This window comes from Coenobita brevimanus, chromosome 68, assembly GCF_032717465.1.
Source record: "Coenobita brevimanus isolate Jiangsu-jjx chromosome 68, ASM3271746v2, whole genome shotgun sequence".
NCBI lineage: Eukaryota > Metazoa > Arthropoda > Malacostraca > Decapoda > Coenobitidae > Coenobita > Coenobita brevimanus.
In genome coordinates this window covers 2930388-2943189 of record NC_137021.1, presented here as the reverse complement: position 1 = coordinate 2943189, position 12802 = coordinate 2930388, and the positions used below count along the sequence as shown (strand labels likewise).

At 41.1% G+C, this 12802-nt stretch overlaps 1 protein-coding gene across 1 annotated transcript in view; it reads left to right on the top strand.

The window, feature by feature from the left end:
• LOC145405807 (uncharacterized) overlaps window positions 1–12802 on the top strand; it is a 127114-nt gene that overhangs the window by 87565 nt on the left and 26747 nt on the right. The window contains exon 4 of the mRNA XM_080277045.1: window positions 6222–6988. Within this exon, the coding sequence (XP_080133171.1) occupies window positions 6222–6988 (767 nt within the window). The remainder of the gene's footprint in view (window positions 1–6221; window positions 6989–12802) is intronic.

Sequence of the window (12802 nt, the reverse complement as noted above, 5' to 3'; positions counted from 1 at the left end):
GAGTGAAGCTGTTTGGAGATCTGTGATGATGATGATGATGATGATGATGATGATGACTGGGAGATGGGAAGTACTGATAACGTAATGGTTGGGTGGTGGTTGTGGTGATGATGATATTACATAACTCTTGCAGGCACCAGACGACTTTTTTCCGCATAGGAGAAAAACTTAATGAAAGCCGTATGCTACCCCTCCAGTAAATACATTCCAGGGTGAATGAAATCGTCTAGAAATAGCAAGAATAAGATAAATACGTCATGGTACTGAAGGGGTGAAGCGGACACGAGCTGAGTAGTACCAGCATCCTTGGCACGATTTTCCATTATTTAGTCAAATCCTTCAACCTGAATATATATTTTCCATTTCCATCTTGCCACCGCTACCCGATATTACGTAGCTGGTAACGTTTCTGCTATGGAAAGGACGCACAGTCGTTGCATTGGTCTTTTTTTGTCGTTACGCAAAATAAGTTGCAAAGGGACAAAATCTACGCCAAGTTAAGGTAAAACGAATACAGAGCCCAAATGCTGTGTAAATTGCTGGCATTCACATATACAGTTATTCCGGCGATATTTATTTATTTTTTATTATTGTTGTTTTGTATTTCCCCAAAGGCCAAAAGTTCCCCCCATTCTCCGCCTCTCCAACCCGACAATCCCTCACCAATTATCTGCAACGCTGCCCAAACCACGTACAATATAGGACAAAAAGTTCGCCTGCTATGTTGTTGGCTCACATTTTAAGTACGAGACACACACACACACACACACACACACACACACACACACACACACACACACACACACACACACACACACACACACACACACACACACACACACACACCAACACAAAACAATTACACACATATAATCCACAGAAATGGAACCAAAGGGAAGCAGCAAAAGAGGAGAAGGTAATCAGTGGACAGAGAGAGTGATTTAGGCAAAGGGGAAAAGTGTTGAAATGGAAAATGCATCCCTGAGGTTATTGCACTGAGGCACCGATGTCTACCTGCTCTCTTGATTGCAATGTGTGTGTGTGTGTGTGTGTGTGTGTGTGTGTGTGTGTGTGTGTGTGTGTGTGTGTGTGTGTGTGAGTTACATAGTTACATAGATACACAGACCACACAGACCTTACGGTCCCTACGAGGTGGTCCGTCCTTAATCCTAATATAGTGCATAGGAGCAAGAGAAAAGGATAACACAGCTGAAGGCTCTCTCCCCCACCCTCCAGACCCTCCGGCATTTGCCATACAGGAAACAAGAGAGGAAGTAATACCTTGCAGGAATGAAAAACCCGAAGGAATTTTATAGGATCGGCAGAAAGTAGAATAATATGGAAAAGGAAAATTTGGGCATACAGCCACATACTCTATGCATGCAATTTTTTTTTGTTTTTTGTTTTTTTTATCAAAAGATGAATAGAATGTTTATCTATTATATATATTCTAAAATATTGTCTGTGTCTAATAGACACATGAATGCAGACGCGAATAATTGCTCCATCCTAACCAAACGATACCTATTGCGTCGAGATACATGTCCAGTCTCTTTTTAATTATATTTATGGTACCACTCTCAATCACATTCCCTGGGAGTTTATTCCATTCGCTTGCAACAGAGTAAGTGAAGAAGTTTTTGGTTGTATCAAGATTAGCCCTCCTTGCTTGCAACTTCATACCACTTCCTCGAGTTACAGTCTCGGCAATTACTGTGAATACCTTGCTTGAATCAGTATTACTAATTAGGTGAGGCGCCCAAAATTGCACTGCAAACTCTAAGTGTTGCCTGACTATGCTTTTGTATAGGGGGAGAGAGAGAGAGAGAGAGAGAGAGAGAATGGAGGAGGGTATAAAGAGAAAATGGAGAGGGAGAAGCTTGTAATGAAGAGGGGGGACCATAGAAAAGTGCCAGAGATATGCGACAAGGAAAAGAGTTAGATTGAGACACAGAGGAGAGAGAAGGAAGGAAATTAATGTGGATAACCTCTGCTAATCTTGGGAGTCGGTTTCCAGATATTTTGACATTACGTAAATTTATCACACAAGGAAAATCAGAAACGCTAATTAAAATATCGTTCAAAACGCGACTCCTTCGGAAAAATTAATAACTTGGATTGAAATGGACTAATCCAGTTTTACATGGGAAGTGAATTAGTAAATGAAATGACCACCAGCCTTCTGAATGAGGTAAAAAATAATGGATGTGTACTTATACTCTTGGACCTTGGTGATGTCCAGAGATTTAGGTGGTGTGTGTGTGTGTAATTCACCGGGTCGGTCAGGATCACTTGATGGTCGTGATCGTCAACTTTTACCCTCCCGGAAGGGAGCTGAGAGCTCATATAGTCCAATCTAAGGGCAAGGCTGTGACCTTCACACACGCACACACCCGTCCCCTTGCTCAAGGGGGACAGTAACCACCCACTTCGTCAGTGAAACTTTTCGCAACCTGAGCGAGGCGCGAACTCCCGTCCACCAGTTGGCAAGCGAGAACGTTACCACTGCACCAGCGAGCGGTGTGTGTGTGTGTGTGTGTGTGTAAACAGGTGAGGCGAGTAATGACAGGTGTAAAAATTGTAACTTTAATAACAGTAAATTGCTTTGTAGCTGCCTGTAAATTAATAACGATAACATTATTATTATTATTATTATTATTATTATTATTATTATTATTATTATTTACCAGGTAATGATTCTTGACTAATAGATGACTGATACCTGATACAGATTATTACAGTATCAGGTTTCTTTTGTTTCATTTTCTTCCGTCACTACTGTCCCCTTTCCTTACTCCTCTCCTGTCTTTTTGCTTTCCTGACCTCTCTCTCTCTCTCTCTCTCTCTCTCTCTCTCTCTCTCTCTCTCTCTCTCTCTCTCTCTCTCTCTCTCTCTCTCAATTATTCTTTCCCTCTTTTAGCTAACTTTTCTCCTTACTCTTCTTCCATTATTTCTCCTGCATCTCATCCTTCTCCGTTAATAATATTTACCTCCTCCAACGTCATTCCTCCTCCCCCTCCTCCTTCTTCCTCCGTCTCTCCTTCCCTCCCTCCTCTCAAAATTCTTCTCTATTCTATACAGCCTTCCATCTTTAATATTCATCTTGCTTTTTTCTTCTCTGTCATTTCTCCCTCCTCCCCTATTCCCTCTTCCCTCCCTCCCTCCTTCCTTCTTACCTTCCTCCCTCCCTCCCTCCTTCTTAGCTTCCTTCCCTCCCTCCCTCTTTCCTTCCTTCTGACCTTCCTTCCCTCCGTCCCTCCCTCCTTCCTTCTTACCTTCCTCCCTCTCTCCTTCTTAGCTTCCTTCCCTCCCTCCCTCTTTCCTTCCTTCTGACCTTCCTTCCCTCCGTCCCTCCCTCCTTCCTTCTTACCTTCCTTCCTTCCCTCCCTCCTTCCTTCTTACCTTCCTTCCCTCGATTTATTCCTCTTTCTACTAACATTCTTCTTTCTCCCTCTTTCATTCCCCTCCTTCCTTCCTCCTTCCCTATTCCCCCTCCCTCTCCTCCCTCCTTTCATCTCCTTTTCTCTCTTGTTCTGCCTTCAAAAAATTTCTCTTTTATCTTGCTGTCTTATCTTCACTTTCATCACCGCTTTGTCACCTGTCTCACTTCCCTTGCTCACTTTCTCTTTCTTCTTGCTTTTATCTTTCACTTTCTTCTTTCCTTACGGGTCTCTCTCCTTTTTTTTCTGCTTTGACACCGTCCCCCCCCCCTCTCTCTCTCTCTTTCTCTCTCCATTTCCTTCCTCCTGCCACCCCAGACTCCTGTAAACATTTGCATCTATTTATAATGGCTGCCTGTTGACTGGAACTTTTTGTCAGAGGAAGCCAACTTTAGCGTTATTATTATTTCCCAAGCGTCGCCTGCCCCTCTATTGGATTTGGTGAGAGAGAGAGAGAGAGAGAGAGAGAGAGAGAGAGAGAGAGAGAGAGAGAGAGAGAGAAATATGTATTTTTATGTATATTTATGCGTGTATGTACGTAAAGTATATGACCGTATGTGTGATGCATGCACTCGTATATAGCGATATATGTAGGCAGGCAGGTAGACAGGTAGGTAGGTAGGTAGGTACGTTGGTTGGTAGGTATATGTGTGCTTAAATAATAAGGCACAGACTTGAAAACGGAAAGACTGAGAAATAAATAAGATGACCCAGAGAAGATGAGATGGAGGATGAAAGGGAAGAAGAGAGGATTAAATTTAAGTTAGTTTTTAAAGGCGAGACGAAACTCTGACCCAGGTTTTAGCTCTATTGGGAGTTGACATTTTTAGGCCCAGACCCGGCGCCAACATCGTCAAATTAGCTTGTCTGTCTGTTTGCTCGTGGAAAATAATGTCTCGGATGTCGTGTATTAGACTTGCTTCACAGGTATACGAGGAAGATCGTATTTTCGTCTTTCAGGCGATATTCCAAATCCTAGAGTTCTGACATAGCAGCAAAAACTGAGATATCAATGCCGAATATTACCTTTCGAAGCCGGATTATACTGGGAAAAACAAGGTCTCTCTCTCTCTCTCTCTCTCTCTCTCTCTCTCTCTCTCTCTCTCTCTCTCTCTCTCTCTCTCTCTCTCTCTCTCTCTCACACACACACACACACACACACACACACACACACACACACACACACACACACACACACACACACACACACACACATAGACGTGATATGCATGATCACACTTCGCGGCCTTCCTGCAAGACCTCATATTCAGCTGTGACCTGGCGGCTATCAAAATTTACTGTGTTTATTGTTAAGGCCGTTGTTTGCGCTCTGATAATATAACACAGTGTGACGCAGTGCAGGGCCACGACACACACACATTATACACTTTTTTCACGTTTGTTACATCGCAACTGATGCATAATAACTGTTTCGAGTTCTGGGGACACGTTTCATTGTTGTCTAATTTACCACGATCACTAATTATGAAACCAAATTGGGCAGAAACATATGTGCCTTTCACAGACGTAATTGCCTGTTACCTGCACCACTCACTATCACCATCAGTATCATTTTAAGCATCTAAAGGAACATTATCATTGCATTACCATCATCATCATCTACAACACCATCAGCATCACCGTCAGCATAAAATAACATCAACATAAACATCATAAATCCTTATCATCATTATATCGATGTTTCACGAGAATTTTAAGGCGTAATAGCCTAAGCAAAATAAATCGTTTGGGGAGGAGTGTTACGAGGTCTCCCAAAGGTCAACGATAATACACTTCCCAATGCCACTCAGAACCATAAGTCGCATTCTTGTAATCGATACTCCTTTTTCTTAGCGATTTATTATCCATACAGCAACTCGGCTTCTGCATAATAGTCATTTCGTTTTATTATCGACATGGATGGCCTAGGGAACATACAGGAGGATACCGAGGTGTAATGTGCAGAATAAATTGCTCAGGAATAAGTGTTACGAAGTCTTCAAAAGCCTCTGGTGATATGACCCTCAGACCGGTGACTTATTCTCTCCCAGGACCCGTCAGCTCATCCGTGCCTTCCTAACATCTCTTCCTTACCAGTTTATTCTGTATCTGGAATTTCACCTAATACTGCTTATTTAGTTGTCTTCATTAACTCTCACATCGTCAGCATAACTCTTGTATTCTCGACAACTTCATGCAGCTGAGTCATAGATGTATTTTAAAAAATTATATCAATTAAAAAAAAGTAACGCGAAAGAAAAACTGCCTATGCAAAATAAATCACTTAGGAAGATTTGCTGCGATGCCTTCTAGTTTAAATCATCAAAACCCATAACACAGCGGCAGCATAAATGCAACGCAAATAATAGCCTATGCAAAATAAATCGCTGAGGAAGACGTGCAACGAAATCTAACGAGAAAACAGAGACCCAAAACAGAAAGTCGGGTTGCAATTGCCTGCCGTAGGTATAAACGCGATAGTGAATATTGCAGCCACCCATTCCAGAACAAAGGGAATTAACTGGGACTATATAGAACTACATAAGAGTAAACTTTGCAAACAATGAGGCTGCACAAAACATGGGAGGATTGGCTTTTTCCCCTCTCTGTGTTGGTATTGTTGTGCTACTGTGTTTCTGGCTTTGTTGTGTTATCTTCACACTCGTTTAGCTGCTCTTATCTCCTCTCTCTCTCTCTCTCTCTCTCTCTCTCTCTCTCTCTCTCTCAGTAAATGTCGATATTTTTCAAGCCTGTTATAATAAAGTGTGTCTCTTCCCTCAGGTGACGCTGGCGGACTGTCTTGGCAAGGGAGGAAGGGATGGTGGAGGTAGGTGGCGCTCTCAACCTACGCAAACCTTTGAACTTACAGAGCACCCGGATCGAGCCCCTCACACCCCCTCCCACACGCCCTCCCCCACGCCACCACCCCGGTACAACCCCACCACCAATCACCAGGCTAACCCACACAACCCAAAGGCCCTTAAGTCCTCCCCTGAGAAAGCCGGTAGCATGCAGTCCATTCGGCTCCACTGTAGGAACAATCAGAAGAACCCAACATTCCTTAAAATCTCACTCGAAAATGATTCCAAGACCAGTGGCTCCACCCGAGATGATTCCAAGACCGCCCGAAAGAAGATCGACTCCAATACTTCGCCTGACTGCAAGAAGAATCGTCCTAGGAGAGCTCAGCTGATTCTGAGAAGTCTTCATCACGGTGTAAGATCTGTGGGAGGGAAATACAAGCCCTCCCATGATTCACCTTCAAGGAAAACCCAGGGCCATTCAAAGCTTCGACCTCTGTTCAAGTCGAAGGTTCGCAAAGAGGCTGTCGACGAGGAAACAGACGTTTTCGCAGCTTCCACTTCAACTCCCATTTCCACCTACAACCCGGCTGCCACCTCCTCCCCCTCGAGAGATCGCAAGAGAAGCCAGAGTGGGAGCTTGCTGAGTGGAGGTTCGATCAGCAGTTGTTCCATGACCCACGTGGAGGAGGAGTTCACCAGGAGGGAGCTGTCGGAAGTCATGGCTAGGATGAAGAACCTGGAGGGGTAACTTAGGAGGATGGGAGGGGCGGTGAGAGGAGGCAGAGGGGAAAGGTAGGAAATATGAAGATGGCACTTGTGGAGAAATAACAAAAGTACCTGGAGAAATTTTTAGAAAACACCAGATAATTGTGGAAAACAAAAAAGGAAAAGAAAGCTAGAGAATCAAGAATGGCTGGAATGAGACTGAGAGAGAAGGGAGAATGGAAGGGTAGGGAAAGTAGGACATTTTGGGGGAAAGGGCAGGAAGTATCGGGAAGTGGGAAAAAAAAAAAAAAAGCCGATGGGCAGAGAATCAAGAAAAACAAGGATGAAGCTGGGGGAGGAGAAGGAGGAGGAGGAGGAATGATATCATATATGGCGAGGACACTGTGCAAGAAAAACAGGAAGAATCGGGAGAGATGAAAGATGGTGTAAGAGATAAAGAGGCAACATAGGGAATCAAGAAACTAAAGGGATAGGGAGATGGCCGAAGGAGATGGAAAATAAAATAGGAAAAGGAAGAAAAAGCCGAATTGACAAGACGGAGGAAAAATGGAAGACGCGGTAGGAGGAGCAAAGAGTAAAAGGAACGTCATAACAAATAGGAGGGAAAGGCAATAGAGGGGTAAAAGGAAAGTAATAATATGAAAGAAAGAGACAGGACTGGGGAAAGACAGTGGTGAATGTTGAGTAAAGATGAGAAGAAAAGAGGAACAGTGGAAAGAGAAAGACACTGCAGTAGGTGAGAACGAAGAAAAAGACTTGGTAAATAATAAAAAGAAAAAGCGGGGTGTTATAACCATTCAGATCTTGGAGGCAGAACGAGGAGACACAAATACTACGATGCAATAAAAATAACCAAGTCTGAGAAGTCGAAAACGGAGAGGGAAGAAATTCTAAAACACCAAGAGGAGAAGAAATTCGGTGTAAACAGAGACTGACAAAAAAAAAAAAAAGTAATAAGCAAAAACTAAAAAGGAACGGCAAAAACGAAATAGACTACATAAGCAAACATGAAAAAGAAAGGATACCAATAAGATAAATGTGTAGGAGGAAAACCAAAAGATGAGAAAACACAAATAATAAGACTAATCATTAAGAAAGCAGATAAAAATAGAGGGAAATCTGGAGAGCTGCAAAAGAAACAAGGGAATCTGGCCAACTGCAGAGAGACAACAGAAGAAGATTGGGGGCAGGCCAGAGTAGGACAATGAAAGGCCAAGCAACAATCAGTAAATCAGGTCAGTATTCCCCCAGACCCTTATCGTATATATCAAGGACCTTACCGCGTTTATCAAGGACATTATCGTATTTATCAAGGACTTTGACGTATTTATTAAGGACCTTACCTATTTATCAAGGACTTAAACGTATTTATCAAGGACCCTACCCTATTTATCAAGGCCCTTACTCTATTTTATCAAGGACCTTAACCTATTTATAAAGGACTTAAACGTATTTATCAAGGCCTTACCTATTTATCAAGGACTTAAACGTATTTATCAAGGACCCTACCCTATTTATCAAGGCCCTTACTCTATTTTATCAAGGACCTTAACCTATTTATAAAGGACTTAAACGTATTTATCAAGGCCCTTACCCAATTTATCAAGGCCTTACCCTATTCATCAAGAACCTTACTGTGTTTATCAAGGACCACAGCCAAAATCCGCAACAGCTGTCTCCACAGATGTTAACTAATTTCTTGTACAATATTAAGATCAAGAAAGTTTATAAATATTCAACCAGGATCCCTCCCAAGATAGAAGAACCGACAAGAAATGACAAAGAATATAACGATGATAGAGCCCGAGAATATGATAATGATGATATACACAGAGAATATGGTAATGTTGAGACAAAGAATAGAATAATGATGATATGAAAAAGAATATAATAATGATGATATGAGCCAAAGAATATTTTAATGATAGGCGACAAAGAATTTAATAATGATGATATGACAAAGAATATGATAATGATAAGAGACAAAAGAATATAATAATAATGGTACAAAGGTGCCAGGCACAACAGACCTCGGCCAACAGCAGTTATTTTACTGCTGTTAAATACTGACTCGTTTCTGCCATTTAGTGCCAGTGCCAACTGAAGTCTAAGGAAATGGTACAAATATATTCAAGTTACGTCCTTTGAAAATCCGTGATCTTGCATTTGACCTTTCAAGGTCACTCATGGTCAAAGGTCATGCTGCCAAATGAAAGCCCATATGAGACTTCCTATATATTGGTAACAGTAAATACCTTTATCTTCAACAAGTTCGAGTTACAGCCCCCTGAATATCCGCGACTTCTGAATTTGACCTTTCAGGGTCACTTACGGTCAAAGGTCAAGGTACCAATTAAAAACCCATATGGGATTTCCTGGGTTGATAATATTAATTAAGGTCTAAGGTAATGGTGCAAATGTTTTCAAGTTAGGCCCTCTGAAAATCCGTGATCTTGCGTTTTATCTTTCAAGGTCACTCAAGGTCAAAGGTCATGTGCTATATGGAAGCATATGTGAAACTTCCTATGGTAATAGTAAATATCTCTGTCTTCAACGAGTTTCGAGTTATAGCCCCCTGAATATCCGTGACCGTGAGTTTGACCTTTCATGATCATTCAAGGTCAAAGGTGCTGGTGCTATATGAAAGCCCGTATTACGAGTTCTTGTATGTTCATAATAGTAAATATCTCTACTTTCAACCGTTTTCAAGTTGTAGCCCTCTGAAAATCCGTGACCTTGATTCTGACCTTTCAGGGTCACTCAATTACCTCCAGAATTTAATCACTTTCTTTGGGGACCAGTGTCCACATATCCTGAAATTTCCATGTAATTTCATTCAGTCGTTTTCCCGTAATGCTGCTAACAAACAGAAACATACAAACACAGAAACTCGACCAAAAACACTACCCCGCCAGACTCCGTCCAGGCGAGGTAATAGTGATGATACAAAGAATACGATAATGACGATAAACAATATAATAACAGCGTTGAGGGAAAAAAAAAAAAAAAAGGCAAAGGAAGCAACACAGGATAAGCGTTCCAAACAGAATGGGAAAAAAAGATAAATAATAAAATGTAAATAAGTATGTACAGTATGTATGTATGTATGTCTTGCGACGGCTGGCATGAACACGCTTGACATGGGAGGGCAGTATTGAGAAACTGAATAGTAGAGCCGAGAACACCACTTCCAATCAATGGGGAAGTGACCTGCCGCCATCCAATGCTTCAGGCACGGGTATAGGTGTGTAAACAAGTAATTCAGTATCAGAGGAGAAACCATGAAAAGGAAACTGAATGAAAGAAACAACGAAAATAAGAATAATGTAAGAATATAAAGAAAGAAAGAGAAGAAAAAATATGATAATGATGGTGATAAGGAATGGAGAACAATGTCGAATTAACAGTACGAGTGGAAAGGCAATTAGCAGCTTAATATATTGGGTCCTTAGAGCACATAATGAGAAGACATCATAATCATATAATACCGACGAAGCGAGGACTAAGAGTGTTAGGTAAATGAGTTACAAAAATCAATAAGGTGAGTAGAAAAAGTATATAATAAAACACACCAACAGCAACATAGAGATGGAACAAAATATTAAATAATAAAGAGTTTAGAGGATGAAGGTGGAGGAAGAGTTGTAGCCCCAAGTATACTGTAGGTATAAACTGCCCTCCTCCCGCTCCCTATCCTCCTTTAGGGGGATAGGGAAGTAGCTGAGAGAGAGCTCCATCACCCAGTTATATCGATGTCACCACGTGAAGGCATCCCACTCAAGCACGAAGGAAGACGAAGGAGCACTCGATATTTCCGGGACCAGTAAGGAAGAAAAGAGGAAGCAAAAGTTTAGTAATTAAGGTAAAAGCCAGAACGAGGAAGAAAAGACAAAGCAGCACTCGATGAAACAGAGTCCTAAAAACAAAAAAAAAGAAACAGAAAAGACAAAGAAGTATAAGACAGGGAAAGGACATCAGTAAATCAAGGTACGAAGTAAAAAGAAAAATAAATATACCTACAGCACTGATGGTAAAAATGAAACAATATGACAAAGAAAAGCCACTTTAAAAATTGCAATGGAAATCACAAAAATAACAATGGCCAACAGGAGACGGAAAATACTGTATAATGACATTGAGAGCACGAAGATGATTAAGGAGACGGGGCGAGCAGTTACCGAAGGTGGACCCCAAGGCAAAGTGAAAAATAAGTAGGGTGAAAAAGACGGAAGGTAACGAGGAAGAAAATAACGAGAGGTACTCTGAGACTACGGATAAATCAATAGCTCTGTCATTTTCACTCGGAACAGACTTTTATTTATATGTCTGCACGTGACGGTATTTCCCCACTGTTTTCATCCACTATTCTAGAGTTAATCGATATTTACGATGAAGTTAAGAAATAAGACATAGGAATATGAAAAAAAAAGGTTAAATTTGAGGCAGATACAGATTATGATAAAAGTCATACAAGGAAACTAAGTTATATTTCCGCTTCTCTAAATGCATAGAAAAATAAAAATTCCGTCCAATGGGTCAGTTTCTCGTAAATAAAAGAATGCTGAAATCAGATATACCGAACTCTAACTGGCCTTGTCAATTTTAAAGTATATAGTGTTGAGTTTCCGGACCGAGAAAGGGTTCATATGAGGTGGAAATTTATGACACAAAAAGTATGAATCATGAAGTCACACACACACACACACACACACACACACACACACACACACACACACACACACACACACACACACACACACACACACACACACACACACACACACACACACACACACACACACACACACACACACACACACACACACGAAATGGTACAGACAGGGAAATAACTATCTTCCTAAGGTCTTGTAAACATTGTGTAAAAGTTGAACCAACCGACACACACGGTATTCCAGTTAACGATAAGACGGTGATAATTTCTGACTTACCAATAAAGATAAGGGGAATTCCATAACAGAAAAAAAAATGGTAGGCTATAACAAAGACGTGGAAGAACAATCAAGGAAGATATTAAAAGATCTTAAAAAACAATCAATGTTTACTTAAGAAGTGGGATGATGTAATGAAAGAGGAGGGATAAAAAAAAAGTAATAACGATCTTGAAAAATAGTCAAAGAAAAGATGAATGTGAATGTTTACTTATGAAGAGGAATGATGTAATGCAAGAGGAAGATAGAAAACAATGTTGACAATGTTAGGATGAAGGGAGGGAGGAACAACTATGGAAGACAGGAGAGGACTTCGAAGACTGGTGGAAGGAAAAACGATGAAAATATAGGAAGAAAATGTATACGGCAAGTCATACAGTGACAGGTAATGGTACTGTGAGAGGAGAAAGAGGTGAAGGAACAATAAGGAAAGATGAGGTTGGATCCTGAGGTGTGGTGGAAGGATAAGAGAAAGATGAATCCTGACTTTAAACGTGATATGACACTGAGATATATAATGGGAAAAGAAAAATGAAAGCATAGTGACGTGATATGACACTGAGATATATAATGGGAAAAGAAAAATGAAAGCATAGTGACAAAACATAAGTACAAGGAGAAGAGAAAAGAAAGGGGATTACAGACCTAACCAAGAAAAATGGTGAGGGGTCTTCTGGTGCGGTGGAGGACGGAATGAAGATTAACGTGATCTTAAGAAGAGCTATGACATCGATAAATATGTTAAGGAAAGATGAAGAATAATGCATAACGTGTCAAAAAATATATCACATATAGGAACATAAGTTCCCATTATGTTCCACCATTTCTGCTTCTCACTGCCCGCTCCTGGCCATCTTTCCCAGGCTGAGAGAGGCTTGGTATA